At 44.1% G+C, this 24005-nt stretch overlaps 1 protein-coding gene across 1 annotated transcript in view; it reads left to right on the plus strand.

Moving 5' to 3' along the window:
* CFAP54 (cilia and flagella associated protein 54) overlaps positions 1-24005 on the plus strand; it is a 191924-nt gene that overhangs the window by 62354 nt on the left and 105565 nt on the right. Inside the window, exons 21-25 of the mRNA XM_050935964.1 lie at positions 12743-12913; positions 16504-16596; positions 17538-17723; positions 19359-19501; positions 23431-23578. Of these exons, the coding sequence (XP_050791921.1) occupies positions 12743-12913; positions 16504-16596; positions 17538-17723; positions 19359-19501; positions 23431-23578 (741 nt within the window). The remainder of the gene's footprint in view (positions 1-12742; positions 12914-16503; positions 16597-17537; positions 17724-19358; positions 19502-23430; positions 23579-24005) is intronic.

Below are 24005 nucleotides of genomic sequence, written 5' to 3' on the forward strand. Positions count from 1 at the left end.
CCATGCCCCACTGTCAGGGTGGATAAAACTATCTAAAGATAGTTTTAATTAAGACACATTATATCTCATCATGGAATAGAGATTATAAATTCTAATTCCATAGTATGAGACAATATATTCATGTAATGTTTAAGAAAAGTTTTGTAAATGAGTTCCAATAGTTCATGGATTAGGGACCCAATCTTATGGGGTTCCACAGGCTTCTCTATAGATTATTTAGGTTAATCTTTCTATCTACCCAATGGGACTCAGTGCTCAGTCTAGAGGATACCATCAGAAATGCTTAGTTTTGTAGTTCTCAAACTGTGGATTTGTGTCTCCAGAGGTAACATGCTTGTTAACAGCAAAAATGTTTTAAATAAATAAATAATGTTTATAGGTGAGAAATAACAGACCTCAACTCTATTGTCCCTCTGAAAATTTGGGTACACAGAGTCAATCCCTTACCTCTCTCTAAAAGGGCAAAGTTTCAAAAAGTTCAATGAATAGAAGGTTGTTGGGGGTGGAATAGATCTGGACAAAGAGAAGAAATCTGGAGATAAATGTGAGAAGCGAGGGACATATGCTTTTTTGTTAAAATATTATGTTTGCTGTTGAAGAAAAAAATCCAGAATACTTAACTTTGTTGTTTTAGTTAAATAAAACAATTTAAATGTCTGTCTGGTGATGTTCTCCCAATACAGCATGGCAAGAAAATCCTCCAAATATTAATGATTAACCTGTTGCATTGGAGATAGTTCACCTCCCAATGACATCGTAAATATCTGCTCAATTACCTTTGGTAAATGAAATTACCAAAAACCTACATCTATCTGTGAGTTGTGAAGAGTATGTATTAAGGTTATAACAACCAACAAGGATGCACTTTTATGTAGAAAACCATGATTAAATCGAGTCTTCCTGACTAGGAATTCTTCATGATTTAAATCAAATCCACCCTGCCCGCTGTGCTCTTGCCCCTGGCCCCTTCATTCCCCAGGGGGGCCCACAAATCTGTTTGGTGCCGGGCCCACAAAAAGTTAATCCGGCCCTGCCTCCTGCACCGAGAGGTTGGGTATGATAGTCTGATAGGCCACTGCAGATATATGCTGCGTCTGCATGGAAAATTTGTAAGGGGAAGTCCTTCCTCACTCTTTCTATCATCTCGCTAGGAGGTTGGGAGGATGCTTCTTCCCCATGTGGTGCACCCAAGGGGAGCCCAGCCCAGACTAGCTGTCTCTATCCTCACTCTTAGAGAGGCTCTCTGCTTCAGAGTTCCTAGTGCAGTGTCTGCTGCTGCTTTTGTGGCAGCCGGGACCAAACTTTAGGTTAGAATATTCAAGTTTAGTTGTTATCTTGTCAAGCTGCCAAAATTTTTACTGATGGCACAAATAAGAAGGTGAATGGCAACTTTCAAAACATTTATAATCAAACCTGAGTAAAATTCTATGGGACCAAAAAAAACCCAAACCCTTCCCCCAGGGCTTTCTGACTACTCAATTTCAGAGGTCTGCTGCAAACAAAAGTGGTGGTAAAACTTCTCACAAAAAGATTTTAACAGAATCTTTTATAATTAAAAGAGTTAGGAAAACTAAATATAGGAGACACTAATATTGTGTTACTTTGTGTATGATATGGGTCACTCAAGTGATAATGCCTGCGCTAATGGCCTTTTACTTGATCTTCAGATTTTATTGTATTATAGCATTTTCTTCAATTTTCATTTGGGTTTATTTCTCTTTTGAAAACAGTTTTTACTGAGTTCTGAGGAGCATTTCAATACTGAGAAATGTCTTAAATTTGTAGCAGTTGAGAATTAAGTACATTTTAAACCACTTTGTCATTTGAGTGCTATCAATTTTAAAGAGAGAATAAGCGTGTGAAATTTTTCTCTTCAGACCATTAATAATAGTTGTCACTATGGAAGCATGAATATGCTGAGTTCCTATCCTGTTCTCAGAGAACCTGGTCTAGTGTCCAAAACTCACCCTTTCCTGGAGCGAGCAATACTGCTGCTCAAAAATACTGATGCAACATAACTTTATTAGTCAGGACATGTAGGTGACTGAAATCAGACACAGGATAGATTCAAGGGGCAGGGTGCAACTTTATTAACTTAACACTGGGGAAGGGCATTATATACTCACCCATCTCTCGTGTACCGGAATTTAACTGGGTCCAGTGTTGAGTTATCGCAGGGGTTCTCAAACTTCATTGCACTACAACCCCCTTCTGACAACAAAAACTACTACACCAGCCCAGGATGGGGGACTGAAGCCTGAACCCACCTGAGCTCCGCTGCCTTGGGGGCCAAAGCCTACGGGCTTCTGCCCCAGGCAGAGGGCCTATAACCTGAGCCCTGCTGCCCAGAGCTAAAGTCCTCAGGCTTCAGCTTGGGCCCTGGGTGGTGGGGCTTTTGCTTTGGCCCTGCACACCAGCAAGTCTAAGCCAGCTCATAGACTCTAGGACTGGAAGGGACCTCGAGAGGTCATCGAGTCCAGTCCTCTGCCCTCATGGCAGGACCAAATACTGTCTAGACCATCACTAATAGACATTTATCTAACCTACTCTTAAATATCTCCAGAGATGGAGATTCCACAACTTCCCTAGGCAATCTATTCCAGTGTTTAACTAACATGACAGTTAGGAACTTTTTCCTAATGTCCAACCTAAATCTCCCTTGCTGCAGTTTAAGCCCATTGCTTCCTGTTCTATCATTGGAGGCTAAGGTGAACAAGTTTTCTCCCTCCTCCTGATGACACCCTTTTAGATACCTGAAAACTGCTATCATGTCCCCTCTCAGTCTTCTCTTTTCCAAACTAAACAAACCCAATTCCTTCAGCCTTCCTTCATAGGTCATGTTCTCAAGACCTTTAATCATTCTTGTTGCTCTTCTCTGGACCCTCTCCAATTTCTCCACATCTTTCTTGAAATGCGGTGCCCAGAACTGGACACAATACTCCAGTTGAGGCCTAACCAGCGCAGAGTAAAGCAGAAGAATGACTTCTCGTGTCTTGTTTATAACACACTTGTTAATGCATCCCAGAATCGCGTTTGCTTTTTTTGCAACAGTATCACACTGTTGACTCATATTAAGCTTGTGGTCCACTATGACCCCTAGATCTCTTTCTGCCATACTCCTTCCTAGACAGTCTCTTCCCATTCTGTATGTGTGAAACTGATTGATTGTTCCTTCCTAAGTGGAGCACTTTGCATTTATCTTTATTGAACTTCATCCTGTTTACCTCAGACCATTTCTCCAATTTGTTCAGATCATTTTAAATTTTGACCCTATCCTCCAAAGCAGTTGCAATCCCTCCCAGTTTGGCAAACTTAATAAGCGTACTTTCTATGCCAACATCTAAATCGTTGATGAAGATATTGAACAGAGCCGGTCCCAAAACAGACCCCTGCGGAACCCCACTTGTTATACCTTTCCAGCAGGATTGGGAGCCATTAATAACTACTCTCTGAGTATCAGAGGGGTAGCCGTGTTAGTCTGGATCTGTAAAAGCAGCAAAGAATCGGGTGGCACCTTATAGACTAACAGACGTTTTGGAGCATGAGCTTTCGTGGGTGAATACCCACTTCTTCAGATGCATGCATTTGAAGAAGTGGGTATTCACCCACAAAAGCTCATGCTCCAAAACGTCTGTTAGTCTATAAGGTGCCACAGGATTCTTTGCTGCTTTTACTCTCTGAGTACGGTTATCCAGCCAGTTATGCACCCACCTTATAGTAACCCCATCTACATTGTATTTGCCTAGTTTATCTATAAGAGTATCATGCGAGATCGTATCAAATGCCTTACTAAAGTCTAAGTATATCACATCCACCGCTTCTCCCTTATCCACAAGGCTCGTTATCCTATCAAAGAATGCTATCAGATTAGTTTGACACGATTTGTTCTTTACAAATCCATGCTGACTATTCCCTATCACCTTACCACCTTCCAAGTGTTTGCAGATGATTTCTTTAATTACTTGCTCCATTATCTTCCCTGGCACAGAAGTTAAACTAACTGGTCTGTAGTTTCCTGGGTTGTTTTTATTTCCCTTTTTATAGATGGGCACTATATTTGCCCTTTTCCAGTCTTCTGGAATCTCCCCCGTCTCCCATGATTTCCCAAAGATAATAGCTAGAGGCTCAGATACCTCCTCTATTAACTCCTTGAGTATTCTAGGATGCATTTCATCAGGCCCTGGTGACTTGCAGGCATCTAACTTTTCTAAGTGATTTTTTACTTGCTCTTTTTTTATTTTATCTTCTAAACCTACCCTCTTCCCGTAAGCATTCATTATATTGGACATTCCTTCAGACTTCTCAGTGAAGACCGAAACAAAGAAGTCATTAAGCATCGCTGCCATTTCCAAGTCTCCCGTTACTGTTTCCCCCTCCTCACTGAGCAGTGGGCCTACCCTGTTCTTGGTCTTCCTCTTGCTTCTAATGTATTGATAAAAAGTCTTCTTGTTTCCCTTTATTCCCATAGCTAGTTTGAGCTCATTTTGTGCCTTTGCCTTTCTAATCTTGCCTCTGCATTCCTGTGTTATTTGCCTATATTCATCCTTTGTAATCTGACCTAGTTTCCATTTTTTATATGACGCCTTTTTATTTTGTAGGTCACGCAAGATCTCGTGGTTAAGCCAACGTGATCTTTCCTAACCATCGGAATAGCTTGCTTTTGGGCCCTTAATAGCGTCCCTTTGAAAAACTGCCAACTCTCCTCAGTTGTTTTTCCCCTCAGTCTTGATTCCCATGGGACCTTACCTATCAGCTCTCTGAGATTACCAAAATCCACCTTCCTGAAATCCATTGTCTCTATTTTGCTGTATTCCCTTCTACCCTTCCTTAGAATTGCAAACTCTATGATTTCATGATCACTTTCACCCAAGCTTCCTTCTACTTTCAAATTCTGAACAAGTTCCTCCCTATTTGTTAAAATCAAATCTAGAACAGCTTCCCCCCAGTAGCTTTTTCAACTTTCTGAAATAAGAAGTTGTCTGCAATGCAGTCCAGGAACTTACTGGATAGTCTGTGCCCCGCGGTGTTATTTTCCCAACATATATCTGGATAGTTGAAGTCCCCCATCACCACCAAATCTTGGGCTTTGGATGATTTTGTTAGTTGTTTGAAAAAAGCCTCATCCACCTCTTCCACCTGATTTGGTGGCCTGTAGTAGACTCCCAGCACGACATCACCCGTGTTTTTTTACCCCTTTTAGCCTAACCCAGAGACTCTCAACATTTCCATCTCCTATGTCCATCTCCACCTCAGTCCAAGTGTGTACATTTTTAATATATAAAGCAACACTGCCTCCCTTTTTCCCCTGTCTATCCTTCCTGAGCAAACTATACCCATCCACACCAACATTCCAGTCGTGTGTATTATCCCACCAAGTTTCAGTAATGCCAACCATGTCATAGTTGTATTTACTTATTAGCACTTACAGTTCTTCTTGCTTATTACCCATACTTCTTGCATTTGTATATAGGCATCTAAGATACTGGTTTGATCTTGCCTCCCAGCTTTGCCCTGACCCTCCTTTCTCTGCCATTATAGCCCATGCTCCCTCCTGTTTCTGACCCATCTCCCAGGTCTTGTTCCCCACTTACCTGTGGGGTTTGCTCACCTGTCCCCGTCGAACCTTGCTCTGGCAACTCCATTAAAACAGGATCGTGACCCACTTTGTTGTTCCAACCCACAGATTAAGAACTGCTGGGTTATAGAATTCCCTCGATTTAACAAAATCTTAGGTTAGACCCTCCTTAGCCTACCCTTGGACTCATCTCACTTCTGAAACCTCTTTCCCACCCTTCTATGGGGGTAGAGGGTAACAAAGGGGGACCTCAGCCTGTGAAGAATTCAGGCTATTCCTCCTCCTGGAGGCACAAGTTTCACCTGCAAAATCAGTGTTTCTTTTATTCTGGGAGCTAGCTTTAGCCTTCTTCTGCACTGGACACTGGCTGCACGTTGCAACAAATAAATGTTGTTCTTCAAGTGCTTGCTTATATTGATTTCAGTTAGATGTGCATGCATCGCATGCACAGTCATTGGAAAGTTTTTCCCCTAGCAGCACCCATCGGGACAGCTGTGGAGTCCCCTGGATTGGTGCTTCCATGGCGCTCAATATATGACCTTGCTGACCCGGCACCCGTGACAGTCATTGGAACTTGCTTTGCAAGTTCTCCTCTCATTCTCCTAGCCTTTCAGTTTGCTGTAGTTTCAGTGTTAGTTGTAGTTATGGAGGTGGCTCTGAGATCGCAATCTGCCTTGGCATGGCAAGATCTGGCACCAAGTTCATTGGTGTGATGTGCTGTAGCATCCATGGCAGAAGCGGCACGGCAGAAGGACTCTGGCACAGAGACCCACGGCACTGCTGCTCCCCTGTGCCGAAGCCGGTGGGAACTGCCATTTCCCGGTGCCACAGAAGCAGCACAGGAAACAGGGTAGGAGTGGATCTCTGCTTTCGAGTCCCACTCCTTTGGATTTGGCCAGTGGGGTGCGTCCCAGGAAAGAGCACCTGGTGCAGAGAGCTTTGGAGCTGGCACTGTCAACTTTGGCCCCAGAAAGGGGACCATTGAGTCCGGTGCCATTGGACTCCCCAAGCCATGTGGTGGAAGAGATGGGGCTACCATCCACCCCAGACACCTTTGACGCCACAAGGGACCTCATTGCCATGACGGCACCACAGTCTCTGGCCCTCCACAACAAGCTGGCAATATTGCATCCGCCTGCATCTCCAAGGCATCACTTTCCAGCACCAACAAGGAGGCGCTGTTTTGAGTCCTGGCACCAATCTATCTCATGAAGATGCTCAAACTCGCAGCACCAGTCAGACTCATGACACCAGTCTGGCTTCCGGCACTGCTTACCATACCGGCACCGATCCTCATCTTGACCCAGGTCCCCAACTCAGTGGAGGTCCTGTTCTTGGCACCAGTCATCACAGCACTGATTGAGTTCTTGGCACTGGTTGTCTTCCTGGAGCTACTCTGGATCTCAGCACTGCTTCACATCCTCGTGGCACTGCTCACCAACCCAGCTTCGCTTGGCACCACAATGGCTGTTGAGATCTCAGTCCTCATTTTCGGATTTGGGCGGTGTCCAGATACTCGCACCGGCACCCACTGGTAAATAGATGCCCCAATGTGGGCACAATGCCATGGCTGGCGCAATGGCAGGGGCTGGCACAGTGGCCCTTTTGGAACCCCTGGGCATATCATCATACTCAGGGTACCTTGTCCAAGGGCTCCTGGTCGGTGGTATCCGAGACCGGGTTGCCAGTGGCCTCAGCCAGCTGCTCTGATCCCACAGGTGCTGAGGGGGGGGACTCCGGCCTCTGTGCCTCCCCTGGAGCCAGCCCCTGCTCCTACAGCGGATCTGGGGATAATTGACTTGGAACAGGAGGCTGGGCAGAAGGTCCCAATGGACCAGGAGGTCCAGGACGATCCTGTTCCCCCGCTTGCTTCCTCATCATCCTCTCCAGACAAGGCAATGGCAGGGAATTTTACTTTAGGGCTACCACCCATAGACAGTCGTGCCCACCAGGACCTACTGCGCAGGGTGGCGCACAATATGGGCCTACTGGCCGAGGAGGTGGTGGAATAAAAAGACCCAATAGTTGACTGTACTGGCCCCAGAAAGTCCATCCAGAGTGGCCCTGCAACTTATCAAGACCATCCAGTCAACTTAAAGGTCTTGTGGCAGACCCCAGCCTCCATTTTCCCCCCACAGCCAAAGGTATAGAAAGGAGATACTTTGTCCCCTCTAAGGAGTACGAGTATTTGTACACCCACCCACAGCCTTGCTCCTTGATAGTGTTGTTGGTGAATGAAAGTGAGAGGCACGGGCAGCAAGGACTATAAAAGACTTGACCTTTTTGGCAGGAAGGCTATTCCACAGGGGGCTTACAGCTCAGGATTGCTAAACAGCAGGCAATCCTGAGCAGATACAGCTTCAACTCCTGGAACTCCATGCTGAAATTTATGGAGCTGTTACCCTCGGACAGTTTTGGGGCTGTTGTTGAGGAGGTCAAGGCACTGGCACGGACCTCTCTTTACAGGCCTCACTGGATGCTGTGGACTCAGCGGTGCACACTTTGTCCTCAGGCTTGGCAATGAGGAGGAGCTCATGGCTGCAGGCCTCGGGTCTGCCTCCTGAGGTTCAGCAGACCCTCCAGGACCTGCCCTTTTATGGGGCAGGATTATTTGTGGAGCAAAGTGACTCCAGTCTGAATAGCCTAAAAGACTCAAGGGCTACACTGAAGTTGCTGGGGGTGCACACCCCAGCTACTCAGCGGAAACATTTTAAATCACTGCCCTCTCAACATCCCTACCAACTGTGTCCTAGACAGGACTTTTCTAGGAAGTGCGGTAGGAATGGCAGACGGAAGCCGTCCCAGCCCTCGCCAGTTCCGGGCCAGGCACGCAACTCTTCAGGCTCCAAGCAGGCCTTTTGAAGGTGCACCCGGGGACGGTGTGCCAGACTATGGACTGGATCCTCAACCCTGTTTTCTGAACCATCTATCCCACTTCTACCATGCTTGGTCCAAATAACATCAGGCTGCTGGGTTTTTCACACGGTAGAAGAGAGTTATTCTCTCCAGTTCTGCTCCTTTCCTCCCTCCCACTCCCCTTCCCTGTCCCTCTCCAGGGACCCTTCTCACAAGCAACTCCTTATCCAGGAGATGCAAATGCTCCTTGTCACAGGGGCAGTGGAGGAGGTTCCTCAGGAGCTAAGGGGCAAGGGATTCTACTCCCATTATTTCCTAATTCCCAAAACCAAAGGGGGTCTCAGACTCAATCTAGATCTGTGGATCCTCAGCAGATTCATGGTGAAGCCGATGTTCCGCATGGTCTCCCTGAACTCGATCATTCCCTCTCTAGATCTGGGAGACTGGTACGCGGCCCTCAATCTCAAGGACATGTACTTTCAAATATCCATATGTCCTGTTCACAAATGATACCTCAGGTTTATGGTCAGTCGCAACCACTTTCAGTTTACGGTTCTCCTCTTTGACCTGTCCACAGCCCCTTGGGTGTTCACCAAGTGCATGTCGATCATTGCTGCCTTCCTTCGCTGGAGGCAGGTGCAGGTGTATCAGTACCTTGATGACTGACTACTCTGGGGGCACTCCAGGGACCAGGTAGAAGTGCAGATATGTATCGTGAGGTCCACGTTCAACAGGTTGGGCCTTCTTCTCAACGAGAGCAGGTCAACCCTGATACCAATGCAAAGGATAGAGTTTGTCAGGGCAGTACTGGACTCGGGTCGTGCCAGAGCATTCCTGCCAGAGACCCATTTTCTAATGATCTCAGACACCGTACAAGGTCTCAGTACCCTACCACGAGAGTGAGGACCGGCCTGAAATTACTCGGTCACATGGCATCTTGTACATACATGGTTCGGCATGCCAGGATGCGTCCCAGACCTCTCCAAATTGGGCTCATGTCAGCATACTGCCCGGGATGAAACAGTCTGGACTCTGTAGTCACTCTTCTGGGTCACATCCTCTAGTCCCTAGGCTGGTGGCTCAACCAACAAGACATGTGCAAGGGAGTCCCCTTTCACAGACCTCAGCTCTCCCTGTCCCTGGTAACGGACGTGTCTGTGCTGGGTTGGGGCGTGCACATGTGGGACCTTCAGACACAGGGCCCCTGGTCTCAAGATGAGCTCTCACTCCACATCAACATTAAGGAGCTGAGAGTGATTCGATTAGTGTGCCAGACCTTCCAAGCCTACTGAAGGGGTCAATGTGTAGGAGTCATGATGGACAACACAAATGCAATGTTTTACATAAACAATCAGGGTGGCACCCATTCCTCTCCCCTCTGTTGGGAAGCCCTCCAGCTGTGGGAGTTCTGCATAGCCTACTCTATCCATTTGGAGGCGACCTATCTCCCAGGATCACAGAATGAACTGGTGGACTACCTCAACAGATTGTTCCGCAACCACGAGTGTTCCATCCGGCCGGATGTCATCCTCACCCTCTTCCAGAGGTGGAGAACTCCCCATATTGAGCTCCTCGCTACTCAGAATAATGGAAAGTGCCCAAGGTTCTGCTCCTTCTGGAACCACAGCCAGGGCTCCCTCGCAGATGCCTTCCTCCTCCCATGGTCAGATCATCTCATGTATGTATTCCCATCGTTTCCTCTTGTACACAAAGTCCTGCTCAAAGTCTTCAGGGACAAGGCGGCGGTCATCTTGGTGGCTCCGGTGTGGCCACACCAACACTGGTACACCACGCTCCTGGGCCTCTTGATAGACACCCCAATCATGCTACCACTGCTCTCAGGCATGATTACCCAGGACCATGGTAGCCTTCGTCACCCAGACCTCCAGTCTCTCCACCTCATGGCCTGGAAGCTTCATGGCTAACCTCCATTGAGCTCATGTGCTCGGAATTGGTCAGGGAAGTTCTTCTTGGTAGCAGGAAGCTCTCCACTAGGGCCACTTATCTGACAAAGTGGAAGTGGCGTGCGATCTGGTGCTCCCAGGGCTGTACTCCACCGTTGCAGGCTCCCAATCTTGTCATCCTGGAGTACTTGTTGTAACTCATGCTGCAAGGTCTTCTTCCATCAAGGTTCACCTGGCAGCTATCTCTGTATTCCACCCGGGAGTGGCCGGGCACTCCGTCTTCACCAACCCCATGGTAAGCTGCTTCCTCAAGGGCCTGGAGTGCCTGCACTCTCAGGTTTGATAGCCAATCTCTGCATGGGACCTCAACCTGATTCTTTCCAAACTCATGGGACCTCTGTCTGAACTGTTGGCAACTTGCTCAGTCCTGTATCTATCATGGAAGATTGCTTTTCTGGTTGCCATTACTTTGGCAAGAAGGGTCTCGGAGCTCAAGACACTCACCTCTGATCCTCCATACATGGTCTTCTTCAAGGACAAGGTGCAGCTCAGACCTCACCCGGCTTTCCTTCCAAAGGTTGTGTCCCGATTTCATTCCAACTAGGACATTTTCCTGCTTGTTTTTTACCCTAAACCTCATGCAACCAGCCAAGAGCAATGGCTCCGCTCTCTGGACGTTGAACGAGTGCTTGCTTTTTACATCAAATGCACGCAGCCATTCCAAAAGTCCAGCCAGCTATTTGTGGCAATAGCAGACCATATGAAAGGTCTCCCGGTCTTGTCGCAGAGGATCTCATCATGGATTACCTCCTGCACCCACACTTGCTATGAATTAGCCAACGTTCCAACCCTGGCTCTCATGACCCATTCCACGAGGGTGCAGGCCTCATCGGCAGCGTTCCTGGCCCATGTGCCAATTCAGGAAATCTCCAGGGCAGCAATGTGGTCCTCGATGCACACATTTGCTGCTCATTACACTATAACCCAGCATGCTAGAGATGATGCAGCCTTCAGCAGAGCAGTGCTCCGGTCTGTCATTCCATAACTCCGACCCACCTCCAAGGTAGGAGTTGGTAGTCACCTATCTGGAATCGATATGAGCAAGCACTCAAAGAAGAAAATATGGTTACTCACCTTCTCATAGCTGTTGTTCTTTGAGCTGTGTTTCTCATATCCATTCCAAACCCACCCACCTTCCCCTCTGTCGGAGTAGTTGGCAAGAAGGAACTGAGGAGGCACAGGGTCAGCAGGGTCATATTTGAGCTCCATGAAGGCATGACTTCAGGGGGCTTCACAGCTGACCTGATGGGTGCTGCTAGGGGAAAAAAATTCTGATGACTTTGCACACGGCGTGCGCACACCTAACTGAAATGGATATGAGCAACACATATCGAAGAACAACAGTTACAAGAAAGTGAGTAACCATTTTTTCAAAAAAAAACTCCTACTATTGAATTTCCAAGACCTACTCCTTTTATCCTGACTGTGCCTCCATGTTCTGTAAGGAAGATGAAAAATCCCACAGCACATCTGCCACTTTGGCCCAATGGGAAAAAATCCTTCCTAATCCCCAAACAGGCATTAGGTTAGACCTGCAACATCCTTAAAACACAGCTCCTGTGTTACATCTACAGGGAAGGAGGGTGACGTAGCGAAAGTGGACAAAAGGCCCCCAAAACCCGAGAAGAGGTTTAAATTAATGGAGAAAGAGGGAAAGCGGGGCAGTCAGCTCTCAACCACCTTCCTTCCCCACTTCCTGGCCAATGGGAAGCAGAGGACCCATGGAAGAGGAGGAGGGGCTCAGTCCTGCATTCTCATGCATGTTCTCTTCCACACTCTCATCTTTTTTCTGAGCTATTTCACTGCCAGTCCTATCAGTATCCCACTCAGTGAGATAAAGTGAGGAACAGGGGGCAACAACCTAAGCTTCCTTTCCAACCATGGCTGTTCCTAAAGTTTCCTCTCAGAAGCTTCTCCGAGTTAGCTCTCCACTTCTCTCAGAGAGCAGGAGTTTGATCCCTTTTATGTCTTGACTGGAGCTAACGAGTTGCCTGCCAGCATTAATTTTAATCAGCACCAATAGTAATTACTCTCATCTTTCTCTACCGTTATAACACCTGAGTTTGGGTGACTCATCAAAGAGCCCTGCATTCCTGTTGTTGTATATTGTGAAATTCAGTTTAGCACAGAGGGCTTAAACAATGTCCCATTCACCATTTACAGCTCTCTAATCCTAAACCCAGGTTATAACTAATGCATGGGGCACTATGCGGGGCCTCAGCATTGTGGAGCACTTTATCATACTATAATATTAATTTTGGAGATATTTTGCAAATGTGTTTTGATTTTTCTTTTCTGTTTGGTTTTTCACCTTGATTTTCTCTTCTATTCATATTTTTCATCATAGGAAGCATTAGCTTTAATTCAGAAGGTTGAAGCTGAACAAAATGCATTGTACTCCAGTCTGAAACAAGCTATGACTAGCAAGAAAAATAGAATCCCCCCTCCTCCTCTGTTGCTTTCCAGATCACATTGCTCCATGACATTTAAACCAGCTCCATTCACCTCAGATGTTCAGGTAATGCTCTTCATAACAACTCCATAAGAAAGATGTGAAACTATAAGTGGCAGTGAAGAAAGTTGATTCAGCAACACCATATTTATCACTGTGCTCTTTATCGTTCTTAGGTATATTATGTTGTTTTAACTGAATACATTCTAAATTCTCATCTCTGTGAGTCACTGGTGACTCACTGTTGTGACCTTCACATTTACCTGCAACATTTCTTTTCCTGTGGTCTGTTCTCTTCTATTACTGCTATATATCATCCGTTTATGCTACCTGTCAAAGACTAATCCTTCTGCTAAACAGACACTATGCACACTTCAATTTGGTGTAGAAAATAGACACTATCTGTAGTTTTCTCAAGAGATGAATTTTAATAGTAAATCTTTTCAAACATGTTCATGTTGTGTATAGAAATGGTGAGGACTCAATTTCTGTTCAGAGTTATAAACAAAATTCTGGAAATAGTGTTTTCAGACTGTATATTTATTATGACCAATTGACTGAATTGAAACCTTGAATTCACTGTGGGACAATATCTTTCCATTTATGCCCTAAATAATATTTTTTTAAAAGTTTTAAACCTAGTTAAAGTGTCCAATATTTAACATTTTGTAATTAGTATGGGTATTTATTCCACTTTGTTTAATATATGGCCTAGTAAATTTTTAACAGATCTTATAAGGTGTTCTCCACTAGATGGTGCAATATGTTAATTTTTTTCTATCCTTTGTTCAAGAACAGACCTTTTCCAGGAGCCGTTTTTTCTCCCTGAAAGTACATGTATATGTTAAATTGACATCAGAGAGATTTAAAAAAAAATCCTTCTTAATTAAAATTACATACTCTCCTAAATTACATTTAAATAAAGGTGCATAAATTTCTTGCAGTGAAAATCAAAACAACTCCAAATATATTCCCTTATTAATTAAAAAATGGTTTCATTTCATGAAAAAAGTGCTATATTTCACTTTATATTTGTTTGTTTGAAAATGAACCGATTGTTTAATGATAATTAGTTAATTGTTAAGTCAAAAATGCAAATTATAAGAACAGGTAAAATTATATCTATTGAGAATTTTAGTTTGGTGTGTTCATGATTGTGCATATTTACAGTGAAGATGTAGCCACTCATTTTGTTGGATTTTGTAAAGAAAGGTGCAACATAACCTAAAACAAAAAGGGTACATTCTTGTGTGAAACTTTAAAGGAAACTGTCACCAGTTTAATTAAGTTGTAATATTAAGAGACAGGTTCTGATACTCATGTCAAGTAGCATCTTACTTTACAAGTGGAATCATTGATTTCAGTGTGACCATACATGAACTATTCAGCAGGAGTAAGGATATCAGAATTTTGCCCTCAATTATTGTGAGTTTGATTATTTAGTATTGATGTATGGAGTCATGTTCTTTCTTAAGTTCTATTATTTGTTTTTACAAAATAACATAGTGTCTCGCAATGTAGAGAAACAAAATAAGTCTGAGTCATGCCAACATAATTACATGATGTTTAGATTATGGATTTGAATTCGGTCTTCTCTGTAGCCTGTTCATAGGCCTTGTAAGCCGGTCGTGTCGGGGCTCGTCCCTCTCAGGCGCGGCGGGGAGCCAGGGCGCCTCCTAGCACGCCGCAGTCCGGGTAGGCTTAGCCCCTCCGCAGGTGTTGAGGGGGGGTACAGGGTCTGCAAACAAGGTAGAGCCCCGGCCCTCTAGCCGGGGTCGGGGCTCTCAAAGTAAATAAGCCCCAGCCCCTGGGCAGGGCAGGGCAGTAGCAGTTCAAGCTCAGGCCTCTAGCAGGGGCTGAGCAAACACAGTATCAGCCCAGGCCCTTGGCAGGGCAGGGCAGTAAAAGTTCTAGTTAGCCCTGGCCCTTTGGATCAGGGCAGAGCAGTGGCAAAGTCAAAGGGGCCCAGCCCTTGATCCGGGTGGGGCACCAAACACAAGTCTAGTTAGCTCTGGCCCTCTGGATCAGGACAGAGCAGTGGCAATAGGCGGGAAGAGGGGGAGTCTGCCACCCGGTTACGGGTGGCTGGGGGAACGTAGGCCCTCCCACTCCACTGCGTTCCAGCCCGGGGCCCTAGCAGCGGTCAAGACCCGCTGCGGTCAGTGGGGATCCTGGCCGCAACACACTGACATGGGTTCGGGCTCTTCAGGAGCCAAACCAGGGTCGGCTACCCCCAAGCCACTTCCAACCTCCCCCTCTCTGGGTACCTGGTCCTTGCCGGCATCATCTGGGGGGTCCCAGACCATGGGCTCCTCCGGGTACTGGTCGTGGGGAAGCTCAGGCCACTCCTCGGGGTATCGGGCACACGGCAGGTCAGGCCGACGTTCCTCCGGGTACCGAGTCTGAGGCAAGTCCAGCCAGCGCTCCTCTGGGTAGTGGGCATGGGGCAGGTCAGGCCAGCACTCCTCTGGGTAGTGGGCGCGGGGCAGGCTGGGCCCAGCGGGAGCCCGGGCACCAGCGTCTGTCCTCTCCGGCAGCCTGCTCCCAACTGTGCGCTGGGGCCGGGCTTTTATACTTCCTGTCCCGCCCCTTGACTTCCGGGGGGCATGGACAGGCAGTGCTGACTCCGCCCACTGAGGCACCTGCTCTGGCTCGTCCCTTTCAGGCGCGGCGGGGAGCCAGGGCGCCTCCTTACAGGCCTACTGTATGTAAACTGAGGTGATCCATTTTTTAGTGGACAATGTCTTTATCCAGTAGAGCATTTAACCACAAGCTTAATTTTAAGTATGTAAATAACTGTATTGAAGTTAATGGGCCTATTTCAACATCTGTTTAAGTCAATGTGAGTTTTTGTATAGACTTCAGTGGGCTTTGGATAAGGTCCAGTCCTCACATGCTCGCTTGTCTAAGTAATTTGCTGGGTCAGGGCCCAGGTGTCCACATCATTAAAACCAACATCACAAATGGCACATTTATTGGCAGTTTAATCAAAGGACTGAATGAGTAGGCATGAAAAGCTAACTCTGACCTGTAGAGATGGTCCCCTTGGGTCATGTTTGAACCTCATTGGAGAGAGTAGAGCAGCAGTGTACATATTTGGCTATGTCTATACTTTGAGCTAGGGGGTCTGATTCCCCTGCTTGCGTACACATACTCCTGTTAGCTCTTATCAAGCTAGCACAAGTATAAATAACAGTAGAGCCACAGTAGCATTGAAGTGGCAGCAGAGACACAGCTTAACCATGCCAAGTACATACCCATCGGTGTCAGATGGGTTTGTATGTGGCATGGCTAAGCCAAGCCTCTGCTGTCACTGCCCATGCTGTTGCAGCTACACTACTAGTGCTCGTGCTAACTCTCATTTAGCTAGTGTGAGTATGTGTGTGTGAGCAGGGGAATCACACCACTTGCTTGTAGAGTAGACATAGCCTTAGTCACTGTGTGATTTTGTACCTGCTTTCTGACTAAACTGGAGTCATTTTCTAGTTCCATTAATCTAACAACTTTCATAATAACTACATTCACTTTAAAGCCCTTATTCTTATTCAGAAAATGTCATAAATTCTTCATTAGACAATATTGCTTCTCACAGTAAATTTTAATACATTTGAGATGATAGTAGATATCAAATATTTAAGTTGTCTTTTTCTCAAAAGGTTTCATGGTACAGTATTTTGGGCTGCGTAACAGCAGGAAGCAATTTAAAAGTAAGATTAAATAATCATCATCTTCCAAATGCAGGAGAAGAGGTAAGATCAAGGTAAAACCTGTGCAAGTCAGTCTCCCTCACTGAATGAATCACAATAGGGCTTTCACTGGAGTATGTATCTATCATCTTCCCCCTTCCTCATCTGTATCTAATCAGCTAGTAGGCCAAATCTTTGGTATACTTTTGATCTTTATATCAAGTGTTTTAAGTTCTGCAGGTCTTAAGACACTCTACCTTCAACTCTTTTGGAATAATGAGTAGAATGCTTCCAAGATGGTTACATTAGAGTCCCTTTTTACTATAGTAGTTTTCTTAAAGGAAGTCTCTACAAAATAAAGAATAAAACAGATGAAAATGTAACATTTGTTTACAGTTTCTGCCACTAGCTGCTTACAAGAATATAGAAATGGAAAAAGAGAAATTTAAAACAGATTTGAGAAACAAATAAGGGTGGTTCTTTTAATATTTTTATTAAGTAAAAATAGAGATGGAGCTATATTTCCTTTTTTAAAGGATATTACCTTAGATTTATTTTCACCCCACTCTTGGAGATTTGAAGGTGTCATTCCTCTGTAGCTGTCACATTCAAACATGAAGGTCTCTATACTCTTTGGGGGAGAGAACTTGAACTCTTTTAGGCTGTATACTTAGCTCTTCTCTGTGTACTCAGCCACTCTCCAGAAGGGCCTAAGACTTTTTTCTTTCTGCTTTCAAGAAAGCAAACTTGTAGGTTATCTGCCTTACCAGTCTCTCCAAGTACACTATCATAATCTGATCATAACATTCCGACACCTGCCATGGAAACTTCACATATTTTATAGGCTAAGTACATTCCTTGATCAGTGAATTTGATAGGTTGTAACTTTGATTATATGAAAGTGATTAATAAAGAAACAAAAGGTATTACAATAAAGGTTTACTGTATTTTGTTTACTTTTTGTTATATGCAATGCACATAATTAGAAATATTTTTGTTAACAGATACCAGCTGATGGAAAAAGCCTTTTGGAAATAAAAGGCTTAGATCCCAATGAAAAGTACATATTTGCAGTTGCAGCATATTCCTCGGATGGAAAGCTTATTGGTGATGCCATAGGGGAAACAACTAAACCAATCCTTGCTTATCCACCACTTTCTGCTACTACTGCTCGAGCATACCTGACTCAGGTAGACTGGATTTTTAATGAATAGATTAATGTTTTTAATTTGATTCAAGATTTGTTTCTGTCCCTGTGAATGGTGGTTCCAAACATTATTTTAGTCAGGTTCCAAGACAAAATTTCAGGACTTGCCTACAAACATAATTAGGACAAATCACAACTTTAAAACAATAAATGACAGACTTTAGCACTCTTACTAATTCTTACTTCAAAAATAATGTGGGACCATCTGAAGGGGGAAGATGTTTTTGGACTAGGTCTCTTATCCTTTTCTTTCTTTTTTCTATGTTGGTCACTTCCTGTTTAATCCCTTTTTAGTCTCTTGTGTTTTTTTTCTTAGCATTCTCCTCTTTCCTTGTGCTTTTTGGGGTTCAGGTCAACAGCAGGAGATCATCCTCACAGAGCCGTAACAACCATTTAGGTGATCTAGGCGGTTGCCTAGGGCACTAGGATTTGGGAGGAGGCATTTTCTTCGGCATTTAGGCGGAGGGAGCTGGGGCAGGGGAATGCGGGGAGGGCTGCCTGCAGCAAGTAAGCCAGGGGGCGGCCCGCAGGGGAACTCTCCCCCCCAGCTCACCCCTGCCCCGCCTCCTCCCCGAGCATGCTGATTGGCGTCGCAAGCTTGGGAGGCGAGAGAAATGAAGCAGCGACAGCGTGCTCAGGGCGCTCATGCTTGTGCGCAGAGCAGGGGTGAGCTGGGTCGGGGGGTCCTCAAGGTGGAGGGTGGGGGATGGGGAGCTGCTGCAGGGGGGGCACTTCAGGGCCGAAGGTGGGAGCTGCTGTGGGGGTGGAGGGGCGCCTCAGGGAGAGGGTTTGGGGACGGGGGTGGGTGCAAGGTGGAAGTTTTGCCTGGGGCGCGAAACATCCTTGCACCGGCCCTGCATCCTCATGGGACTCTCTGAGGATTGGGGATTAAAGATTTGATTAAACTTCTAGGAGCCAAATCCAACCCCTCCAAAGGAGAAACCAGCAACAGGTTTCAGGAAAACTCTGTGAGGCACCTTCTTTATACTTCTTATAAATTGTCTCATCAACAAGGAGGAATTTGAGGGACCTGCATATTGGACAAAGGGTGAAACCTTGCAGCCCTGTTGATTTTGGAAAGCTGTCAGAAAGGTTACCCTAGACCTGTAGAGGCAAGAGCTGTGCATGTGAATGACCGCCCATTTGTGTGGCTCCATTTGCATCCACTCATCCGTGGCAATGTGGCTGATACAGTAGTAGCAATTGTAGAGGAAACCCAAAAGGAGTTAGTACAGCTACGCAAACTGTAGTAACACGTGCATGATTTCCACACAGGGGAATGACCAAGGCCTTATTCAACCCTTTCTGATGCTAGTGCTGAAACTCAAGTCCTACAAATTCTAGCAGAATCAAATGGATGTTATATTTATTTTACTCAGATATGGTTCTGATAGTATTCTCACAAATGTTATAAACTTCCATGAAATGTAGGAAGGGGATAGCATTACAAGAGTTAAAACCTTGCTTATTACTGTAGTCAGAATTGACTTGGTATGGCCATGTAAACAACAAGGAAAGTCAACAGCTTTATTTGAATGAACACGTTCATAATGATAATACTTGCTAACAACTTTTAGTATAAAAATCATGTTATTTCAAAACTATGCTTTTCTTGTAGATTGCCTATCAGACAGATAACTATACATTAGCCAAAAAAGCATTTTCACCACTGTGGGACTATTTTGTCTTGCCTCCTTCAACACCATCTGCTGATCCAGCAGTTATTTCTGCAAGCAACAATTTGACTATATCTCAGAACAGGTAATTGGCAAAAATGATTTTTAAATAGCAATCAGCCGTAAATGTGTTCCATTTTGTTTTGTAGAGTAACAGGCTGTGAAATTGTGCTGATACTCCTAGCATGAAAGATATTCTAAAAATAAATCATGATTTTTAACTTTGTCATACAAAAATATATAGCATCATGAAATTAGCACAGAGTTTTCATTATAAATAGTATCTCTAGTATTTGCATGTTTTCCCTGTGTAATGGTGTTTTCCCAGTCAAGACAGGTTAAATTTTTAGGAAATGTTCATTAATTTTGTTTGTCTCATTTTCTGATGCCAAGCACGAGGAACCTGGATCTAGACTTCTAGAGGTGTGAATAAGGCTAAGATTTTGTCATGGGTATTTTTAGTAAAAGTCAGGGGGCTTTATTGCCTGTGACCTGTTCATGACTTTTACTAAAAACATCCATGATAAAATGGGAAGGGGCTCGGCTGCTGCAGGAGTAGCTGGGAGCTCTGGGGCCTCCAGCACCTGTGGGGGCTCAGAGATGCAGGGTCCCCCTGCCCTCTCTGTGGTGGCAGGGAGCTGCGGGGATCCCCCTGCCACCACCATGATGGGAAGCTGCGGGGGTCCCCCTGCCCTTCGCAGTGGCTGGGGAGCTGTGGGGTATTCCTGCTGCCCACAGAGGCTTGGAGCTTGGGGGACTGCCAGGGCTGAAGTCATGGAGGTCTTTGGGAGTCACAGATTCTGTGACCTCCATGACAAAATCGTAGCCTTAAGTCTGAGCACTTACAATTCCAATTGAAATTAATGGGAGCAACAGGGGCTCAAGAAATGCTGAAAGCCAAGTCTCTGGTGTCAAATGAGGCACTCAAAATGAGTGGATATTTGCAAATTGTTTTTGATTCATTAAAAAATCTGCCAATACATTTTTAATGTACAAAGATATTTTAGGAGTAATCCTTTAAAAATTATGCTACCTAAAAATAAATAAAATTCCAACTATATAATTGTGATTAAAGGAAAACACGGAAATAAGTATTTTAAGGTTTTCATAATTACAAAAGTTTTAACTCAACAGTCCATTAAAACACCATAGGTACAGTCACAAAAGAAAGCAAACCTGTAAGGAAAAGATAAGAGGAAAAGACACATTGCATTTTGATGTATAAAGTAATATACAAAAAAGAAATCAATGTACAATCAAATGTATGTTGACTGTTGATAGATGAACGAACATTTATCCAAAACATCTAGTATACATCCTCATCTTCTTTTAACTGAGCTTCTTTTTGACATTATTGTGTTAACTGGAAAACTTTGGCTTCACTATTGAAATGAAATATGAATAAAATATTTATAATTTGCCAGAAACAACCAAGAACATTAAAAGCCTAATGACAAGAATTCAGAGCATGAAGGTTATTAAGAAAAAGAAAAATACCTTTTTCTAAAAACATATATTGCTCTTCCTTCTTCATACTGTAATCATAATACATTCCCACTTTCATAGCAAGACGAGAGTCGCTGTAGTATTGTAGCTGATTCCTATAGAGGAGACAATGCTATAAATTAGGGAAATTAGAAAGGTATACAAAATATTATTTGAAAAAATAATTGGGGGTCACACATGGCAAGACTCCTTCCTTTCCAAAGATTCAAGAGTATCTAATAGTCTCATATTAAAACATATTATTTCATAAGCTTATTTTTGTGAAGTACAAAGCATCATTATTTAATTTAAATCCTTATTAAGAGATTTTGGGACCTGAACAGGCCCATAGTACTCCCATTTTGCACTGTTTTTGCAATATATTTTTTCTAAATCTTACTTATTTTTTCCTAAACACTTAATGTTTTTTTGTTCCAAATCTAATATCTTTGGTGAAACTTTATCCAACTTTGAGTTATATGAATCAGCTGTAGAGTGTAGATTTTGAATACCTGGTCAAATGCTTTCTAGATAGTTGCTTCTCCCTCAGTTTCAGATCCAACTCCAATTTAAATTAATAGAAATTCACTCATTGACTTAAATGAGGATAGGGTCCGTCCCTTAAATCTTAAAGTCAGCCTGTTTCAATTTGTTTAGCCTTAGATCTCTGATTGGCTAATTCAACTTTATTAAAAGCAGTAATGACTAGTGGAGACTGCAGAAGGGGTTGAAAGGAAAGAAAAACACCCAAGCTTTGCACCATTAATTCCTGTTGACATCAGGTAAAGTCAGCTATGCGAACAAGTCTACAGACCTTCCTTCCTTTATTTTCAGCTTTCTTATAGGGCAGTGGTTCTAAACCTTTCCAGACTACTGTACCCCTTTCAGGAGTCTGATTTGTCTTGTGTATCCCAAGTTTCACCTCACTTAAAAACTGTTTGCTTACAAAATCAGACATAAAAATACAGAAGTGTTACAGTTCACTGTTCCTGAAAAAGTGCTTATGTTCTCATATTTACCATATAATTATAAAATAAATCAAGTGGACTATAAATATTGTACTGTATAGGATACAGAGCAGCATAAACAAGTCATTGTGTGTATGAAATTTTAGTTTGTGTTGAATCTGCTAGGGCTTTTTATGTAGCCTGTTGTAAAACTTAGCAAATATCCAGATGAGTTGATGTACCCCCTGAAAGACCCATGTGTACCCGTAGGGTACACATACCCCTGGTTGAGAACCACTGTTATGGGAAACATAATCAGTGAAGGAAGGCGTAGAATTTACTCTTTACAGCATAAAAATGCCAGTTAGAAGCTATCAGGCTAAGAATTTAAAAAAGAAGAAATCCTCTGGAAAAAGCACAGAAATACTGTATTGAGAATTTTGCCCCAAAACATCAACAAGAAAAAGGAAAATACTCAATTAATTCTTTCGTGTAGGAACAGTGGTTTCATTGTGCACATATGTACAATGGCTAGCACAGTGGGCCCCGATCCCTGAATAGACCTTTTAGGCAAGGGGTGGGAAGACTATGGCCCAAGGGCCACATCCAGCCCACCAGCCAATTTAATCTGGCCCTCGAACTCCCGCTGGTGAGTGGGGTCTGGCTTGCCCCACTCCTGCACTCCAGCGTGGAGCACCCTCCTACACCCCAATCCCTCATCCCCAGTCCCACCTCAGAGCCTGCACCTCCAACCAGATCCCTCTCCCCCTGTACTCCAACCCCCTTCCCCAGCCCAGAGCCTCCTCCTGCACCCTGAACTCCTCTTTTCTGGCTCCACCCCAGAGCCCGCACCCACAACCAGAACTCTCACTCCCTCCTACACCTCAGCCCCAATTTTGTGAGCATTCATGGCCTGCCATACAATTTCCATACCCAGATATGGCCTTTGGACCAAAAAGTTTGCCCACCTGTGCTTTAGGCGCTACCACAACACAAAATAATAATAATAAACAGCCGTAGAAGAAGAAACCGATTAAAAAGTAAATAGCCTGTTACGTCCTTGAAATAACTTCCAAGTTGTCAAAAGATGACAATACAGTAGCATCACTATGTTAAAAGGGGGAACAATGAGAAAAGCCATCCTGGGGTACTAGCTGTCCGGCACAGACCAAAGCAGGAGACTTTTTTCCCCCCAGTTCAATGCTGACATCACTGGGCAGCGTTAATTGAAATGAATCTCCATTTGCATCATCATCAGCTGTATTAATACTTTTGATTTATGATGTTATAATTAGAATTTGTATTTTCACAAATTATGCAGTTTATACACCTCTACCTCGATATAATGCTGTCCTCGGGAGCCAAAAAATCTTACCGCGTTATTGGTGAAACCAAGTTATATTGAACTTGCTTTGATCCACCAGAGCGCGCAACCCCCCCTCCCCCGGAGTGCTGCTTTACTGCATTATATCCAAATTCGTGTTATATCAGGTCGCATTATATCAGGGTAGATGTGTACGTGGAATGACTATAACGTAATTATGTACTTTTAACATTATTTTGCCTTTTTTCTATTTTGTAGATTATGTCTTGATGCTGTATCTCAGACTTCTCCAATCCTCTTGCACCTCTTTCTTAGGAGCATTTTTATTATTAATGAGATTAATGTTAAGGAAGGAGCACTCTTCTGTGATTCCATTTGTTCCAAAGAGATACTGTACAATGGACAAGTATGTTTGGCTTAAAGCTGATGTTGGGTTTGAGCTTACCTTTTTGATTTGACCAGTTGCATCTCTAAATTCCCCGGTATATTTTACAATGTATTAACTGTACTGTAGTGTATCTTATTCTTCATTAGCATGATATCCTTCAAAGTACAATCTTCTGTGTTTTTAAGGTCTGTTAACATTTGCTGATATTTTTGTATCTTTGCTAAAAGGGCTGTTTCTAGATCAATTATTCTGTCATTTAGGGGCAAAGCACACTGAAGCCAGTGGAAGGACTTCCATTGGCTGCAGTGGGGTCTGGATCAAATCCTAAAGAAGAGGCAAAAATCATTGTTAATTTTGTGCTACTTTTGATGTCACTAGAATTTTTTCTTTATAAATGTTTTTGTGACTTGACCTGTACTTTTTCTTTAATATTAAACTTGTAATA

This window comes from Gopherus flavomarginatus, chromosome 1, assembly GCF_025201925.1.
Source record: "Gopherus flavomarginatus isolate rGopFla2 chromosome 1, rGopFla2.mat.asm, whole genome shotgun sequence".
In the NCBI taxonomy this organism is placed as follows: domain Eukaryota; kingdom Metazoa; phylum Chordata; order Testudines; family Testudinidae; genus Gopherus; species Gopherus flavomarginatus.